The following is a 20,020-nucleotide window of genomic DNA, read 5'->3' on the forward strand; positions in this document are numbered from 1 at the left end:
AAGAGAAATCTGGTTCCAGAAAAGAACCACAGTCAACTGTGTTGGGTGAGTGTTTTCAGGGTGAGGAAAGCTCAGTGGAAGGTGAGAACAGCTTCAGCTGAAAAGACTGAGGAGACCAACCAGATGAGGCTGGGCTCATGACCAAAAGCATAAGGCAAACGTGGTCCTCGGAGCAGCAGATGAAGACATGTGCCTTACCTAAGGCAGCGTAGGCCTGGGCCAGGGCATCCTCCATCTCTCCTACCATGCTGTGTTCTGCTGACAGGAAGCTCTCAGCGTCGTGCCGGCACCCCAACAACAGCTGAATGGCTCGCTCTATCAATGCAAAGGAAGGTGGCCTCATTACTACACAAACCCAGGCCTAGAAATGAGAACCCAGCTCTTAAGTTCCATATTGGCTGGGCTGAATGCGGAAACCCCACTTTGTCTCCTTGTTGTGACCGACCCACAATGTTTGTTCCGATAAAGCTGTTGTTCCCTCACAGTTTCTCTTTCAGCAGAAGAGGTGTGAGGTGAGGCCTCCCCACATTGACGCTGGGTTTCCAACTTCAAGTGGCCTAGATTCCACTTACGATCATCATTTCTCTTGACTCAGAAATCTAAGTTAAAGGTCAACTTTTACAAAGTCGGGTAAATAAATTCCTACGACATCAAGTTCTAAGGCAGAATTTGTAAGGATAATGTGGAGTTCCACAAGTCTCTGAAAACAGCAGGCTACTTCTATCCACTGGGCACTTGTTCCACTGTTCTCTAGAAGAGATGGGCCTCTGAGGAGAGCAGACCAATCTCTCTAGGAAATTGGGTCATTAGGCCCTGGAATTAAAATAAATGACACAGAACTTCTGGATCTGCACAAAGACCACGGATGTCAGAGATAACCCTTTACTCATCGCGGGGTACTTTAACTTCGCTCCCTGACCCCCAGGAGAACAACAGCTTAAATCATCTGGCCCTTTTCAAGGACACCACACAAACTCAGCCGGTTAGGGCTCGGTCTCATTGGCCTGCATAGCCATCTTGTGGCTGGCATGGGGATAATTAAATGTAATTCTTCTATCATCACTGAGTAGCCTCGAGTCCAAGGTGAACCCAGAATAAATAAAAAGGGACGGGCTGGAGGACCAAAGCAGGGAGCCAGTCTCACCTAGCTGACCACTTCTGAGAAGCTTCCGGGCCTGCCCAACCCGCTGCTGAAGGTCCTGTAACCGGGAGATGAGGTGATCCCTGCTGACTGATTCCGTACAGGACGTGCTGCCACAGCTCAGAACGTCACGTCCCTGTGAAAGGCAGTTTGTCTTTAGTCCTGTACCACAGTCGGTTAGCAACACGGCATGTGTTTTACATTACAGGGTCGCTCTGCAGCTTCCGACCCTGTGGGGCAAAGAGACGCCCCTGCTAATACACCATGACCAAAGCCTGACTCAACTGGGTCTGACAGCAGCAACTCTAATGAAAGCAGTAGGCGGTCCCTCCCAGAGATTTAATTGTTGCAACCAAAATTAAACTGGTACAGGTCACAGTTTCTTTCCATCTCTATACCCCTCTCCTGTGTCTCTGGATCCAGAACTTTGGATGACAGACATATTTCTAGTGGTTATGAAGAAGCCATTAGTATAGAGTTGTTAAATCACTCTGTTATGCACCTGAAATTAATGTGACATTGTGTGTCAACTGTACTTCCATTAAAAAAAAGCAAAAGCCAGGGGCACCTGGGTGGCTCGGTCAGTTAAGCGTCCAACACTCGGTTTCGCCTCAGGTCCTGATCTCAGGGTCATGGGATCGAGCCCTGCATCGGGCTCCATGCTCAGTGCGGAGTTTGCTGGAGATTCTCTCTCCCTTTGCTCTGGCCCTCCCACTTGTGCTCTCTCTTTCTAAAATAAATGAATAGGGATGCCTGGGTGGCTCAGTCAGTTAAGTGTCTGCCTTCGGATCAGGTCATGATCCCAGGGTCCTGGGATCAAGTTCTGAAATCGGGTCCTTGCTCAGCAGGGAGTCTGCTTCTCCTTCTGCCTGCCGCTCCCCTGCTTGTGCGTGCGCTCTCTCTCTGACAAACAAATAAAATATTAAAAAAAAATAAAATAGGGGTGCCTGGGTGGCTCAGTCATTAAGCATCTGCCTTCGGCTCAGGTCATGATCCCAGGGTCCTGGGATCGAGCCCCACATTGGGCTCCCTGCTCCGCGGGAAGCCTGCTTCTCTCTCTCCCACTTCCCCTGCTTGTGTTCCCTCTCTCGCTGTGTCTCTCTCTGTCAAATAAATAAATAAAATCTTTAAAAAAAAAAAAAGCAAAACCGTAAGAAAACCAATAGGAAGAGATGCCAGGTGAGGCCTCCCTATATTTGACCTTGGGTTTGTAACTTCAGCTTTGCAACACGGCCAGCTCTACACTACACTTACGGTTCCCCGAAGAATACTGTATCCTCTGGCAGAGGAGAAAATCTTTGAGGTGGACTTTTGCTGTTTTTTATTTATTTATTCACTTATTTATTTTTAATTTTTTGGGGGGGAGGGGCAAAGGGAGAAGGAGAGAGAGAATCTTAGGCAGGTTCCATGCCCAGCACGGAGCCCAGTGTGGGGCTTGATCCCATGACCCTAAGATCATGACCCGAGCTGAAATCAAGAGTCGGATGCTCAACTGACTGCGCCACCCAGGTGCCCATGTGCTGTTTTTTTTAAAATGCCAGTATCTAGACCCTCATTTGGCAACGGCAACATGATTTCTCCCGAGGATCCTCTCCTACCCTCCCAGAGTCAGTGCCTGGTGGCTGAGGGGGTAGGCGTGTGGCTCGCATCTGACCCATTCCTCTGGGCCAAACGGCTGGAGGAAAACTATGAGTCTGAGTTGCCACCAGCCACAGGTATCAGGTCAATGAAATGCAGTAAAATTTTTGCCCAGACTGCTGTCGGGGGGCTCGTGCCTTTACCCCCCCGGAGCAGAGGCTGTGAGGCTGGGGCCGCAGGTGGCTGTCCTGCCCCAACCAGAGGGAAGTCTGGCTGGGACTGCGCTGACTGAGAAGGTGGAGCTGAGGCAGGTAGAGACAAATTGGGCCTGGGTGACGTTATCAGCCCCTGGATCAAGCGGTTAGCTGAAATACCCCCGTACTGGGACCTTTCAGTGATTTACTTGAGCAAATAATTCTCAAGCCTTTTTTCCCCCCTTTCTCTCAGACCAGTTTAGGGGGGATTTTCTGTTATTTGCCAAGAGACCGATGACTAGACCCAGCCTTTCCTGGGGGAATTCCCGTGGAGGGGTAACCAGTGTGCGGGCAAGATGGGCTGAAGGGGAAGACACTGTGGCTCTCAGCCTCTCCTGGAGATTTATGGCCTCTGGGCTGGATGACTGACCTCCAGCACAAGTGGAGAAGAGAAGGGAGAAGAGAGCTTCACCTGCAGGGGTGCTCTGCACCGGTCACAACAGAATGCCTCCCACCGGGGCCCGACAGCAGCCCGGTGCTTCTCCTTCTGACAAGCCGGGCAGCCGCAGTCAAAGAAGTACTGGGACCTCAGCTTCTGCTGCCTCTCGGCAACAGCCATCCTGCTGCGGTGAGGCCCTGCGGAGAGACCACGCCTGGCCAATGTTTACGGCAACAGAGAGTCGGCCACTACTTACAAAACTTCAGCTTAGCAGAGGTGATTCTTCATCATGCGACAAGTACCCTTTACTCAAACACTCGTGGCGCTAGATATAGAAATAAGCTTCCAAGTTGCAAGGAAAAAAAAAAACCCAAAGTTATTCTTAGCCCATTTTTTGGAAAAGGAAGTTTATGGGATTAAGCAGGGAGATACATGATAGTTTAGACACAACAGGGCCAAGGAAGGAGGCCAGAGGCCTTTTTTTTTTTGGGCCTAAGTATGCACTGCCTTCACCTGTCCGGGGGTTTGCTCGTTCTCATTCGCCCTGCCCTTTCCTGCCAGAGAAGCGTGGCCAGTGATGAGGAGGGAGGGCTCACCATAGCAGTGGAGGATCTCTTGCCCTTTTCCAATCTTCTCTGATGCCCGGATGGTGGCGACGGTGCTAACAAAGGACACGCTGGTGTTGGGGCTACAGGAATGGTTCAGGAGGCTGACGACAGGGAAGATGCCTGTAGCAAGGCGGACCTGTCTGCTGTCGGTAACGCTGTGCTCTTTAGATCCTGAAGGTGCTGCAGGAGAAAGGACAAACGTGTCAGGACGTTAGTCTTGGCCTCACCATCCATTCCTCAGGAGATGAGCTGGGCAACTGGGCCTGAAGCCCATCTGAGTCAGAGCTCCACAGCCGGATCCAATATACATCAGATGGAAAACGACTCACAGCAAACTCTCGTCCCCAGGAAGCAAAGCAAAGGAACACATGAAAAGTCCACCGGAATCCTGGCACCTAACCATTGTGTCTCAATATCAGGAAAAAATCCAAAGGTTAGAATTTATTAAAAAAAATAATAAAGGAACTATCAGTCGGGAACCTTCTAGATAGACAGTTTCATAATGTTCACCAGGACACAGAAAACCAGAGTACCTGCTGAGGTTATTTCCCAAAGGCTTCTATAGTTGAAGCTGCTTTTGTTTAACTGGTCTTTGGTTAGTTAATAGAACAAATAACCTAATTATTCTCCCAAACTAAACAGGTTTATAATACATTCTTAAAAATCATATTCCTTAAGCTCACCTGTTTATTTTTGCCGTCTGTCCCAACTTTGTGGGAAATCAGCCAGCAGTAGTTGTCACTGAAAAAAAACCTCTCTGGGGGCGCCTGGGGGGCTCAGTCGTTAAGCGTCTGCCTTCGGCTCAGGTCATGATCCCAGGGTCCTGGGATCGAGCCCCACATCGGGCTCTCTGCTCGGCAGGAAGCCTGCTTCTCCCTCTCCCACTCCCCCTGCTTGTGTTCCCTCTCTTGCTGTGTCTCTCTCTGTCAAATAAATAAATAAAATCTTTAAAAAAAAAATAAAATAAAATCTTTGGGGAAAAAAACCAAAAACGAAAAGCTCTATTCAAGACAGTCTCATGTCCCAAACAATCTCTTCTTTGAAACACAATTAACCAGCAATTTAACTACATAATTGAACATTAGGAAGGAAGGAAAAGGCCTCTGAGCAGTGAGGCTATTTCTGCACCAAAGCTCCTACACTTATATTCCTAGATGAGGAGTTCTTTATCCTCTCATGCAGTCCTATCTGCTCTTATTTTAGCCACAGTTTTCACTGGCTTGGTTATTCAGCTTCTCAGCCCACAGCAGTTGAGAAACAGAGAACTAATAAGAGGCAGGTTTTCTGACAACGGCAAAAGAGACAGGGTGACAAACACGAGAAGGAGGAAGAAAACTTACATAAGAATAACAGCTTTAGGGCAAACAAAAACACTAGTACCACTCAGGCTTTACACTGTAACATTTCCCTCAACCAGAGGTTCCTAGACTGATGGTATATCTATGTGGGTTTTGTAATAGCCATACATATCTCAGGAAGATGCACGCACTAGATAACCTTGGGCATCCAGAATGGCTTAAATTGTGTTCAATTGGTGGAAGCATGAGGAAATTGTATTTTTTTTTTTAAAGATTTTATTTATTTGACAGAGAGAGATAGCGAGAGCAGGAACACAAGCGGGGGAGTGGGAGAGGGAGAAGCAGGCTTCCTGCCGAGCAGGGAGCCCGATGTGGGACTCGATCCCGGGACCCCAGGATCATGACCTGAGCCGAAGGCAGATGCTTAACGAATGAGCCACCCAGGCGCCCAGGAAATTGTATTTTCAACCAAACTGGTTGAAATACGAAAGATACTCGTACTTCAGAGGGAAACTTTCAGGTTTCTGGATAACTGAAAAACCATCAGGAATCTCAACCCACCAATCACCGAAGAAATGAAGCAGTCTAGGGACAAATGTAATGAATAAAGAAAATATCATGAACCACCATGTGGAAATGTTCTAGAAAGGCAAACATTAAATATAGGAATAGTGTTGTCTCTCTGCAGACAATTCTATTATCTGTTGCTATGGAGGACAAGAATAGAACAAGTAAATAAACTTCACAGGGAATCCAAATGACTCAATTTCAGTCAACAGTCCTACAAATTGTATTGAAACCTTTCATCAGAGCTTCTCGTAAGTATTTAGCAGATTTTGGTTTCTCCTCCTTTTCCCCCTGTCCAATGCCTACCTCTGGAGTATGTGCTAATGAGCAGGGAAAATGCTAAAAGGTAGGCAGCAGGAAGAAGCAGTACAGGGCACGACCAGTTTGTAGTCTGAATAATCAGCCTCTGCTTAATTAAAAGCTGACTTGCATTCCCAACTACTGATAACTGGCAAGCTATATTAGAACAGTTGCTAAAATTTTCCCAGAAAAATTATCACAATACAGTGAGTAATGCCAGCTTTGTGAATTATTTATAGATTATTCTCTAACATAAGTAGGCCCAGGAACTGAGTGGGGTGAATATTTATGTCAGAGTTGAGTCTCTAATTATTTCTAAAAATTAAGTATTGACTTAAAAAAAATTATCCAATATTTTGCATTAGTCATCTGTTAGCAGAGATAATGGAAAGTGAGAATATATATGAAACTTATCAACCAAATTTAGTATGTGACATTTTGTGTATAAAACAAAAACAAAGAGGGAGTGATTCTTTATTTTACTAAAAGTGTACCTTGGTAATAGCCCCTAGTGCATTTAAAATGGAATCAAAGGGCACTAGGGGGTCCCAGTCTGTTAAATGTCTGACTCTTGATTTCAGCTCAGTTCATGATCTTGGGGTTGTGAGATAGGGCCCTGTGTTGGGTTCCATGCTCAAGGGAGTCTGCTCTCCCTCCCCCCCTACCTCTCCCCTCATGTGCTCTTTCTCTTGAATAAATAAATAAACGTTAAAAAAAATAAAATGGGAAGGGGCACCTGGGTGGCTCAGTTGGTTAAGCAACTGCCTTCAGCTCAGGTCATGATCCTGGAGTCCCAGGATCGAGTCCCACATCGGGCTCCCTGCTCAGTGGGGAGTCTGCTTCTCCCTCTGACCCTCTCCCCTCTCATGCTCTCTCTCACTCTCTCTCAAATAAATAAATAAATCTTTAAAAAAAAATAAAATGGGATTCAAGTACAGAAGAAAAAGATTCATTCACAATACTTCCAGAATATACCTATTCTGGTAGATATTTATTTATTTATTTATTTATTTATTAAAGATTTTATTTATTTAGGGGCGCCTGAGTGGCTCAGTCGTTAAGCGTCTGCCTTCGGCTCAGGTCACGATCCCAGGGTCCTGGGATCGAGCCCCGCATTGGGCTCCCTGCTCGGTGGGAAGCCTGCTTCTCCCTCTCCCACTCCCCCTGCTTGTGTTCCTGCTCTCGCTGTGTCTCTCTCTGTCAAATAAATAAATAAAATCATTAAAAAAAAAAAAAAAAAGATTTTATTTATTTATTTGACAGAGAGAGACAGTGAGAGAGGGAACACAAGCAGGTGGAGTGGGAGAGGGAGAAGCAGGCTTCCCACCGAGCAGGGAGCCCAATGCGGGGCTCGATCCCAGGACGCCGGGATCGTGACCTGAGCCGAAGGCAGACGCTTAACAACTGAGCCACCCAGGAGCCCTATTTTTTTTTTTAAGATTTTATTTATTTACTTGACAGAGAGAGACACAGCGAGAGAGGGAACACAAGCAGGGGGAGTGGGAGAGGGAGAAGCAGGCTTCCCGAGGAGCAGGGAGCCTGATGTGGGGCTTGATCCCAGGACCCTGGGATCATGACCTGAGCTGAAGGCAGAAGCTTAACAACTGAGCCACCCAGGCTCCCCTCTGGTAGATATTTTATAACACAAGAAATTTGTGTGTATATCACACAAATAAGGACAGAAACTGAAGGTAGATTCCTTGGTTGTTGAAGAGTGAAAGCAAACGGCAGTGAATTAATCTGAACCTACATGGAACCTCATTAAACCTTGTAATGAATCCAGATACATCTCAAATCTGCCGTTCCCTCTGAGATAGAACCACACTGACCGAGGTCTAGAATATCATCAATGGCCAGTTCTGTGCCTTAAGATTAGTACCAAAGAAAGGTTCCCGAGGAACTTTGATTAAATAGGATTTTTTTTTTTAAAGATTTTATTTATTTATTTGACAGAGAGAACGAGAGAGCACAAGCAGGGGGAACGTTAGAGGGAAAGGGAGAAGCAGGCTCCCTGCCAAGCAGGTAGCCTGATGCGGGGCTCGATCCCAGGATCCTGGGATCATGACCTGAGCCGAAGGCAGACGCTTAACCATCTGAGCCACCCAGGCGCCCCTGATTAAATAGGATTTATGCAAAGATAATAACATACATTTTTACAGGTTTCGGTCAAAGTCTATCTTAGTTAATGCTTGAATCCTTCTGTGCTGCTAATGAGGTTCCGTAAGAACACTAACTGGGAAGTGTTGGAACCCCAAGGAAATAATGAAAAGGGATATACCATGATTAGAAATATGAGCAGACTAAAACAAAATCAGATTGGACTCAAAACTGAAAGTGAACATTGCTGGTGGGCGTGTAACTGGTGCAACTTTCCTGGAGAGCAATTTTGCAGTATGTATCAAGGTGCCTTAAAAACATTCTTATAGGGGCTCCCGGGTGGCTCAGTCAGCTGGGCTTCCAACTCTAGATTTCGGCTCAGGTCATGATTTGGGGTCATGGGATCAAGCCCTGCCTTGGACCCGCACAGAGTCTGCTTGAGTTTCTCTCCCTATGCCCCTCCCCCAGCTCATGGGCACTCGTGTGTGCTCTCTCTCAAATAAATAAATCTTTTAAAAAAATTAAAAATGTTCATATAAAAAAAGTTCCTATCATTTGAATTGTTTTTATTATTTAGAAAACGAATTAAAATTACAAAAGGAATACATGGTAGCCAGAAAAAAAATTACGAAGTGAAAATTATAGAGAAAATAAGTCATCTGTAAGCCTATCAGCCAGGTAGAACAGTTTGGGGCATTTTCTTGCAGGCCTCTTTCTAGCCTTATGTATGAAATTCTCATGTGACGCACAGAGCAATTTGTAAGTTACTTCTTTTCACTTAACACACCATGGCCATTTCTTTATACTCTAACCTAAAATGCATATTATAGTTAAAGAAGAAAGCCAAAAAAGCAACACTGCCAATCTAATAGGGAAAGAATGGTATCTTGTTTTAATTACAAGAGGGCTTAAATATGACCATGTTTACTACTGCTTTGATAAAGGGCTTGCTCATGTACCTTTTTAAACAGCTTTTTAAAGATATAATTTATCTACCATAAAATTCACCTATTTTAAGTGTACTAATTCAATGATTTTCTTTAAGAAATTCATGTAAGTTGTGTAACCATTATCACAATCTAGTTTTACATTTTCACCACTATGCATATGCTTAAAGACTGACTTTAAGAGTTGCCTAGTTGCTAGAAATGTTCTCTCATTTTGTCATTTACATTTTAGCTTATGGGATTTTTTTTCCCCCCTCTGGGGGTGGTTTGCTTTTAAAGTAACAACTATTTTGGGTGCCTGGGTGGCTTAGTTTGTTAAGTGTCTGACTCTTGATTTTGGCTCAGGTCATCATCTCCGGGTGTGAGATTGAGCCCTGAGTATCGGGGAGTCTGCTTGTGATTCTTTCCCTCTGCCCCTTCCCTCCACTTGCATGAGCACCCTCGCTCTCTCCTGGGTGAATAAATAAATCTTTAAAAACAAACAAACAAACAAAAGCAACTATTTCATTTGCTTACAGTGCTCTGTGCCAGCCACTTTGCCCAGAGTTCAACTACACATGTTTTCCGCTGGTCTTACCCGGGGCTATTCATATGATTGCATTCCTCTAGCATATGGTCTTTTACCCTCAAGAAGGCTAGACTTAAAAAAAAAAAAGGCTAACCTAGGCTTGTTCATATGGCTATACACCATCATTCCAAGAAAATGACACAGAAGCTACAAGGCCTCTTAAAGCTTAGCCTCAAAAGTCACATAAGGTCACTTCTACTGCATTCCACGGGTCAAAGTAAGTTACAGGGCTGGCCCAGATTCAAGGACAGAGGAAACAGACTCTACCTCTTGATTGGAGAAAAAGCAATGTCAAGTTGCAAAAGGGCAAACATACAGGGGTGGGTGAAATTGTTGGGATCATCTTTGTAAACAATCTTCCCCAGAAGCCTGGAGGTTCACTCAGTCCTCTCATTATCCATATGAGAATACTGACTGAAATTTCTCTGACATTGGTGGTAGCAACATCTTTCTAGATATGTCTCCTGAGGCAAGGGAAACAAAAGCAAAAACAGACTATTGGACTACACCAAAATATAAAGCTTTTGCACAGCAAACTAAATAATGGACAAAACTACAAGGCAATCTTCTGAACGGGAGAAGGTATCTGCAAATGACATGTCTGATAAAGGTTAGTATCCAAAATATATAAAGAACTGATTCAACTCAACACCCAAAAAACAAATAATCCAATTAAAAAATGGGCAGAAGAACAGACATTTCTCCAAAGACATACAAATGGCCAAGAGACACATGAAAAGATGATCAACATCACTCATCATCAGGGGAATGCAAATCAAAAACCTCATACCTGTCAGAATGGCTACAATAAAAAACTCAAGGAACAATAATGTGGGCGAGCACGTGGAAAAAAAGAATCCCTTGTGCACTGTTTGTGGGAATGCAAACTGGTGCAGCCACTGTGGGAGACAGTTGGGAGGTTCCTCAAAAAGTTAAAAATAGAACTATCCTATGACCCAGTAATTGCACTACTGGGTATTTACCCCGAAGGAATATGAAAACACTAATTCAAAGGGATACATGTACCCCTCTGTTCACAGCAGCATTATTTACAATAGCCAAACTATGGAAACAGCCCAAGTGTCCATTGATAGATGAATGGATAAAGAAGATGTGGTGTATGTATACACAATGTAGTATTATTCAGCCATAAAAAAGAATGAAATCTTGCCATTCTAACAACATAGATGGACCTAGAGAATATAACGATAAGCGAAATAAGCCAGTCAGACAAAGATAAATACCATGTGATTTCACTCATATGTGGAATTTAAGAAACAAAATAAGGGGCGCCTGGGTGGCTCAGTTGGTTAAGTGTCTGCCTTTGGCTCAGGTCATGATCCCAGGGTCCTGGGATTGAGCTCTGGGTCAGGCTCCCTGCTCAGCGGGGAGCCTGCTTCTCCCTCTGCCCCTTTCCCTGCTTGTGCTCTCTCTCTCAAATAAATAAGTAAAATCTTTAAAAAAAAAAAAAAAGAGAGAGAGAGAGAGAAATTAGCAAAGAAAAAAAGAGAGAGAGACAAGCCAAGAAACAGACTCTTAACTATGGAGAACAAACCTGATGGTTACCAGAGGGGAGGCGGGTAGAGGGATGGGGGAAATAGGTGGCAGGGATTAAGAGTACACTTGTGGTGATGAGCACTGAGTAATGTATATAATTGTTGAATTACTATATTGTACACCTGAAACTAATATAACATTGTTAACAACACTGGAATTTAAAAAAAGTATACTAAGTGAGACACACAGAAAGTAATCTGAGTTCATATGGAGAGTTAGCGGTTAGAATCAGTGGAGTGGAAACCCAGGTCTGTTGCCTCTCAGTCCATATTTTCATTCCTTCAAGGATCTCTTTCACCCATATTCTCTATCCTCTTCACATATTATAGTGTTTTTGATATTTGGTCTTTAGGTTAAATCTAGCTATCTTTTATTTACCTAAATTGGATATTCTATGCTTTAAAAAGTTTCTCTCACCCTAACACCATGTAAGTATTCACTTATCTTTTCCTAGATATTTTATGGTTTAATGTTTCACTGTTTAACTTTTTAATGATTTGGAGAATTTAATACTTTTAGGAGGCTCTCATATCAGTACCATCCTGCCTTCAATTACTGTAGCTTAATGCTGATATGAAATCTGACAGTACCAAGCCCCTTCAGTACTCCTCTATTTTTTATTATTATTATTATTATTATTATTATTGGAGCGCCTGGGTGGCTCAGTCGGTTAAGCCACCGACTCTTGATTTTTGGCTCAGTCCTGATCTCAGGGTCCTGAGATGGGGCCCTGCCTTCAGCTCCAGGGCTAGGTGCGAGTCCACTTGAGATTCTCTCTCTCCCTTTCCCTCTCCTCCCCGCCCCACGCTCGTGCTCTCTCACTAAATACAATCTTTAAAAAATACTTTATTATTAAGAGTTCAGCTTTTTATTGAACAGGTTACAGAAGAGATGTAGTCAAAAAGACCAAAGCAAACATCATCATTGGGCTCCTCTGATTCTAATTTTTTTTTAAAAAGATTTTATTTATTTATTTGAGAGAGAGAGACACAGCGAGAGAGGGAACACAAGCAGGGGGAGTGGGAGAGGGAGAAGCAGGCTTCCCGCTGAGCAGGGAGCCCGATGTGGGGCTCGATCCCAGGACCCTGGGATCATGACCTGAGCCCAGGGCAGACGCTTAACGACTGAGCCACCCAGGCGCCCCGCTCCTCTGATTCTTCTTTCTTTGCTTCTGTCTCCTCCCCGGGGCAGCAGTGGTGGTCCCAGCTGCTGGGATGAGACTCCCAGTGTTGACATTGGCCAGGGCCTTTGCAAACAAGTGGGCGGGAAGGGTTGGACATTTACACGGGGACTTTGAGGAGGGCGTGATCTTAGCCAGGGTGAGCCCCACCTGGTCGTGCTGGATGAGTCTGGAGAGGGAGGGTGTGGGCAGGCACCAGCCTTGGCTTCTGAGGAAAAGGGTTCAGTAGGCTATTCTCACCACTTATTCAAGATGAACTTTAGAATCAGTGCCCAATTCCAAGAAAAATCCAATTGTGGTTTTGTGTGGAATTGCATTGCACTGGTTGGGGGAATGCGGGGGAACTGCCGTTTTTAGTTTTCAGTTTTTCCATCTCAGAATATGGCCTGTCTCTGCATTTACCCAAACCTGTGTATCCAAGTTACCATATGCTTGCATTTCTGGATGAAGCCCTTCTTGGTCATCTCTTAGCATTCCTTCAATAAATTGCCAGATGTGATATGGCAGTGATTTTTTCAAGGTTCCTACAGGGATATTCACAAGTGAGATTAATCAATAGTTTTTATCCTTGGCTTTGCAAAGTGAGTGGGAAAGGTTTCTCCATGCCCTGGAACACTTTATATTGTATAAAAATGGTAAGTTCCTTGAAAGATATTTTTTCTTTGCTTTATAAAAAAAAAAAAAAAAAATGGGGCTAGGGACGCCTGGATGGCTCAGATGGTTAAGCATCTGCCTTCGGCTCCGGTTGTCTTCTCAGGGTCCTGGTATCGAGCCCCATGCTGGGCTCCCAGCTCAGCGGGGAGTCTGCTTCTCCCTCTCCCTCTGCCTCTACCTCTCCTGCTTGTGCTGTCTCTGTCTCTCTCAAATGAATACATAAAATCTCTTTTAAAAATGTAGCTAAATATGGTCCTTAAAAGTTTTAAAGAACTTACACAGGAAAGAGTGGGTCTGGCTTGTTTTTATGGAAATATATATATATATTTTTAAGATTTTATTTATTTGTTAGAGAGAGAGACAGAGAGACAGAGCACAAGCAGGGGGAGCCACAGAGGGAGAGGGAGAAGCAGACTCCCCACTGAGCAGGGAGCCTGATGTTGGGGTCCATCCCAGGACCTTGGGATCATGACCTGAGCTGAAGGCAGATGCTTAACTGAGTGAGCCACCCAGGTGTCCCTGGAAATATTTTGATAATCTTTTTCAATTTCTTCCACGATCACTGGATTTTTGAAGTGTTCTCCTGTAGGAGAGGAGAACAGCAGGAAATTTATGTTTTCTACAAAGTTTTCTACTTAATGCTTTCAAATCTAATAGTCTAAAATTTGCTTAAAATTTAAAAATTAATTTATATTATTGACTATATCCCCATCCTTGATCCTCATTTTGTGGGCTTTTTTCTTTTTTCTAAATAGATATCTTAATTAGATTTGCCAAATCCTTGTCTGCATCGAGTCTGTATACTGTAACCTGTTGGCCAAATCCTGCCGGCTGTCTGTTTTTGTAGAGTATAGTCTAAGAACTGTTTTCACATTTTCAAGTGGTTGAAAAAAATGAAAAGAATAATGCTCACGATGTGAAAAATTCTAAGAAATCAAATTTCAGAGTCCATCATGAAGTGTGAGTGGAGCCCAGCCATACTCATTCATCTGTGCTACAAGGGCAGAGCTGAGTCAGAGGGACACCCCAGCCTGCAAAGCCTAAAATATGTACCGTCTGGCCCTTGACAAAGTTTGCTAACCCTGTGATGAGGAGAACAAAGGCAAAAGAAAAGTAGGTAAAATTAAATTTCCTTACAACTTGCAGCCCATTGACAAGTACTTGAGACAGGCAGAGTACGGCAGTCCCCAAGGAGTTCACAACTGCCTTAATGTTCATGCTTTCCTAGAGGCTAAAAGCAACCTTAGCTTGACAACAGCCAGACCTCCAGGATTCTCTCCCCCCCACTCCCCGCAGTGCACTTGTGCGCTCGAATGCACGCTCTCTCTCTCTCAATAAATAAAAAAATGAAATATTTTTTTTAAAAGATTTTATTTATTTATCTGAGAGAGAGAGAGAGAGAGAGAGCACAAGCAGGCAAGGGAGAGGGAGAAGCAGACTCCCTGCTGAGCAGGGAGCCCGCTGTGGGACTTGTTCCAGGACCCGGGGATCACCACCTGAGCCAACGGCAGACACTTAACCGACTGAGCCACCCAGGTGCCCCTCAGTGAACTGGTTTTTTTAAAAATTTTTCTTCCCTAGAATAATGGGAAAGGTATACAATCCATTTTAAAGATTTATTTACTTTTAGAGAGAGAGCACGTCATCAGCAAGAGAGAGAGCAGCGGGAGGGGCAGAGAGAGAGGGAGAGGAGAATCTCAAGCAGACCTCTGGTTGAGCTCTGAGCCCAACGAGGGGCTCGATCTCACAACCCCGACATCACAACCTGAGCCGAAGCCAAGAGTTGGACACTCAACCAACTGAGCCACCCAGGTGCCCCCAATCCATTTTAAATTTACTAGAATAATATTACTGTGTGAATCAGTGTTTTTAATTTTAAAAACGTAGTAAAAGTTCAAAGAAGAAAGTAGCAATCACCCATACCTCCACCTTTAGAATTGATTACTGTTAAGATTTTGGTATTTTTGCTTTTAGTCTTTTTCCCCCCCTATGTATATATTTTTATTTAGTTATTTAAGATTTCATTTATTTATTTGTTTGTTTATTTATTTATTATTTTTTAAAGATTTTATTTATTTATTTGAGAGAGAAACACAGCGAGAGAGGGAACACAGGCAGGGGGAGTGGGAGAGGGAGAAGCAGCCTTCCCGCAGAGCAGGGAGCCCAATGCGGGGCTCGATCCCAGGACCCTGGGATCATGACCCGAGCCAAAGGCAGATGCTTAACAACTGAGCCACCCAGGCGCCCCCATTTATTTATTTATTTTGAGAGAGCAAGAGCGCGTGAGCGCACATGTGTGCACTAGCGGGGGCGGGGGGGCAGAGGGAGAGGGAGAAAGAATTTCAATTAGACTCGGGACTTGATCTCACAACCCTGATATCATGACCTGAGCCGAAATCAAGAGTCGGATGCTTAACTGACTGAATCACCCAGGCGCCACTCTATGTATATATTTTTAAAACATCATATAAAGAATAAATTATGCATAAAATATAGAGCCTGACAGGTAAAGCCAAAGTCTCCAATCCTCTTTCCATCACTCCAGGTAGCCAGTATCATGCTATGTATCTATTTCTCCAGTCCTTATTAGCCACAGAAAATACAGGTATTCCTGGCTATACATATATTCATTATCCAAAAGTTTATTCTGAACAACTTGTGAAAAATTTTACCCGAAACTTGCTATGCAAATAAAAACCTGACTATAATGAAATGTCATGCACATGGAGCAAAAACATTAAGGCTAAGATTCTTTGACAGTTAGGGGTAGGCCACTGGTGGAAAGTGGATGGAAGACTCCTTTGGTCCCCATGGCTTGGCCATTCTGCCTCAGGGATTCAGCCTGCTATTGTTTACTTGGACAGTAGTTTCTATAGTTTTTGGAGCTCCTGACATTTGTATCTTTTTTTGTATGTTATATTAAGTACTTTAGAGGCAAGACACAATAAAATCAGGAGTCGGTAACTTTCTGCCATTATAATCTGGAAGCCCCGTATACTATTTTTTTATATTCACAAAAACGAAACTAAATGAAAATAATAGTTCTTAAAATGCCAGCGAATGTACCCAAGAGAAAACATAATTTTGGAAAAACACTCAACAGATGTATTTTAGAAGGTAGCAATGGCTCAAAGAAGCAAATGAAAGCAGAGAAGAGAACGGAGACTGCTTGCAATGGGATTTCCTAGCATTATAGGATGAAGCCAGGGCTATTTTTGGGTGTTCCATGTGTTTCAGGATGGGGAAGACCGTCTTCCTCCAAAACACCTCTAGTGAAACGCCTACACATTGTATAACTTGGCAGTTGCATTAAAATTAAAGATAAAAACATATTGACAAGATTCTAGGCTACCTAATGTGAGACGATCAAAAGAGCTAACTAAGCATGTATAGCTTACTAAAGCCACATTTATATCAGTCTGTCTATAAATCTTAGGTTTAGGTAATATCTAATTTTTCCCTTCAATAGAGTTAATTAGAAAACTGAGAAAAGTATAATGCCCTAATTGAATTGAAAGACATTATCTGCTAAAATGGAGATCATACAATAGAAAAGTAGAAACACTGTTTCTTTTCTAATAGTATCTGTTGTCAGTACAGCGTCACTCATGATGCTGGGCACATCCAATCTCTCCATCTACCTTAAATAAGACAGCCTTACCTATAGGACCCGGTTCAGGCAAGCAGGGCTAGGCTGATCTGTGTCTAGAGGTGGCCCCTAGATTGTTGGCCCCTGGCCAAAGGACAGCCCAAACAGGCTGGCCAACAGTTCATGGTAGTACTGTGTGAAAAGCTATGCTTGGCCAGATTGCTCTCTTGGAAATTTAAAACAGAAGAATGGGGGAAATCTGTCAATTGGAAAGAGGAGAGACAGAGCAGCTGAGTCACATGAATAAGATTTTGACACCTTAACTCAACTGCAGACCCCTCTTTTTTTTTTTAAGATTAAAAAAAAGGATTTTATTCATTCATTTGAGAGAGCGAGCGAGGGCGAGAGCACAAGCAGGGGGAGCAGCGGAGGGAGAGGGAGAAGCAGGCTTCCCCGACGTGGGGCTCGATCCCAGGACCCTGGGATCATGACCCGAGCCGAAGGCAGACGCTTAACGACTGAGCCACTCAGGCTCCCCTGCAGACCCCTCTTCTTTCTGTAGTCTTGATTATTATTTCAGTTCTCCTTCATAATAAAAATCCCTCTGTAACAGGGTTTTTAATTTTGAGGTATATTTACAAACAAACCCATCACGACTCAGTCAAGTGAGGTGGGATCAAACACTGTTGAGATGAGAAAACTGAGGCAGAGTGCGATCAAAGACTCTGTTCAGGTCACACAGCTTGTCAATAGCGTAATCATGGAGACCCAAGATAGCGAGCTCTGCTTTCCCACTAGAGCACCACTACTGTTCCCATTCGCAGCTCTTCCTCCCCAGGTACCGTAAGGCTAACAAAGCTTCCCTCTCACCTGGTCGCTGAATGCTCGTCACCGCCTGAGCGTTGCACTGCAGCTGGAGCATGTGCTTCAACATGGCCACTCCCCAGGCACGCCACTCCGAACGCCAGGCAGGAGGCGCTGTGGCCGGCTCCGAGGAATCGGCGGCCTCGAGCTGCCTGCAGAGCGCAGACACACTGACAGCGCAGAGGAATTTGTACTCTGGGCTATGGCTTTCAGTATGGGGCATGAGGTGGAAGACAGCATTATAGTTATTTTCGTATTTGCCAGTAAGATCACACCCTGGAACTGGGGTCTTAACTGTTTTGCCATTTTTCTCACTCTCCCCTCCCAGGTCAGAACTGGGTGTTTGTACCAGATTCTCACTTTCAGGTGAACACATGTCCTTGTTACTCATCTCAACACAGAGTTTTCTTACGACTTCGCTGGCATCCTCAAATCTAGCTAGAAGAGTCGACCTCAGGGCGATGTGGCAAAAGATACCCAGGGTGAGCAGCAGGCCCCCTAGAGGACACTCTCTATTATGGTAGAGATCCCAGGCCTGCTGCATACACTCATGGCTGCAGTACTTGGCGTAGCTGCATCCATCACAGGGAACAGTGGCCAAAGCGTGCCTCAAACATCGGTGACAGTAGAGGTCCCCGTTAGTAACTCTGGTATCCCACTTGCTCTCTAAGCCATGATGTAGTGGTGGCCTTTCTCCCGGGTTAAGGACACTCACAAAAGCATCCTCCTTCACCAAGAGCTCTCCCGGGAGAATATCTTTTGTGGCAATCAGATAGCGGCCTTTTAAAGGGTCCATGCATAGGCTGACAGATGATGATGCACCGGGAATCTGTTCATTCTCTTCCCTTAGGTCCATATCCTCAAAGGCTTTCGTTAGAGTTGCTGGGAAGGATGCTGTGAGATTCTCCCTTTCTTGTACCTTCATTTTCAGACGACAGAGGTTTCTTTGCAGAATTTGAAACTGGGCAGCTGCTAGGCTTGGTTTGGCAGCAAAGTTACTTTCAAGATCCCTGATGGTCTGGCCTGCCTCCTGTAGTCTCCCTAGGGTCACCAGACATTCGACCTTACGCAACGTCACCTTGGGTTGCAAACTTTCCGGATACCCATGCATCTGTGCTCTCGTGATGTCTTTAAGACACATCTGAAAACAGAAAGGAAATCCCCACATGACCCTTGGTCCTGACTCTTCAATGTCTACTGAAAATCTTAACAAAAATCTACAGGAAAGTTAAAGATGATTAAAAATGGAGCAACTATAACCACATGCTTATTTCTTTAAATCATACTCTACTGTGTGATCTTTTGAGTGATTAAGTAATAGTTGCCAAGGATATTGTATTTAATTGTCTTATTAAATATTTCTGTTTTGAGGAAAAAAAGTCTTACAGATAGAAGAACTGTAGTGATTAAAGGGGTAGGCTTAGAAGCCAGACAGATCTGCATTCCACTACTGATTGCTTCTTACTAGCTGGATGACCTTGTGCAAGCAACTTCATTTCTCAGTGTCTTAGCGTTCTCATCTGAAAAACACGGACACCTCACAGGGTTGTTTTAAGGATGAAATAAGGTAATATACCTAAAGTGCTGAAAAGAGTTCATGTGTTCAATGTATGATACTCGCTGCTATAAGAAGGGAAATAGAAATAACCAATATAGGGAGGTTATAAAGGGTTAAATATTTTACAAGCTCTTCCAACTGTTGTCCTCAATTGTCTAGGACTTTTTGCTTAGGGCCTAGAGTTAAATTCTTGCTCGCCTCTTTTATTTTATTTTATTTTTAGAGAGAAAGGGAGAGGGTGAGAGTGGGCGGGGAGGGTAAAGGAGGGGGAGAGAAAGAGAGAATCTTAAGCAGGCTCCACGCCCCAGTGCAGAGCCTGATGTGGGGCTTGATCTCAGGATCCTGAGATCATGACCTGAGCCAAAATCAAGAGTCGGACACTCAACTGACTGAGCCACCCAGGTGCTCCCCTTGCTTGTCTCTTTCAGTTCAAAGGGCAGTAAGTGTGAACTCGTGATTATTCAACTAGTTCTTAACTCTAGGGCATATTTTAAAAATTTCTGTGGAATTCCAAAACGGATGTACCAAAATGACATTTGAGAGCTTGGCTTTAGTCCTCAATCGGAAGATGAGAAGAAAGCCACTCAGATCAAGCCCACTCCCTCATAGGCATACACAGGCATTTCAGTGAAACTTACTTGCCCACTCAAAATGCATGTTGAGGGTGAGCCATATTACTGCAGGGATAATCCTGAACATACTCCACTTATTAAGAAACAAACAAACAAGTAAATAGTTTGCAAACACTTGGAACCTGAAGTATTATTAGCAACATATCTCACAGCTGATCTTGACACTGAGAACTGCTGACCCACTGGATATCATCCATGGCCCCGTGCCATGTGCCATGACTCCTATCAACCAGTACTACCCCACGTGAT

At 44.2% G+C, this 20,020-nt stretch overlaps 1 protein-coding gene across 2 annotated transcripts in view; it reads right to left on the reverse strand.

Moving 5' to 3' along the window:
• SMYD4 (SET and MYND domain containing 4) overlaps nt 1-20,020 on the reverse strand; it is a 50,579-nt gene that overhangs the window by 2,772 nt on the left and 27,787 nt on the right. For both annotated transcript variants that reach the window (XM_032428651.1, XM_032428653.1), the window contains exons 5-9: nt 17,588-18,722; nt 3,949-4,140; nt 3,386-3,549; nt 1,145-1,277; nt 199-315 (exon numbers count right to left, since the gene is read on the reverse strand). In XM_032428651.1, the coding sequence (XP_032284542.1) occupies nt 199-315; nt 1,145-1,277; nt 3,386-3,549; nt 3,949-4,140; nt 17,588-18,722 (1,741 nt within the window). The remainder of the gene's footprint in view (nt 1-198; nt 316-1,144; nt 1,278-3,385; nt 3,550-3,948; nt 4,141-17,587; nt 18,723-20,020) is intronic.

Source organism: Phoca vitulina, unplaced genomic scaffold, assembly GCF_004348235.1.
Source record: "Phoca vitulina isolate PV1807 unplaced genomic scaffold, GSC_HSeal_1.0 scaffold40, whole genome shotgun sequence".
Lineage (NCBI taxonomy): Eukaryota > Metazoa > Chordata > Mammalia > Carnivora > Phocidae > Phoca > Phoca vitulina.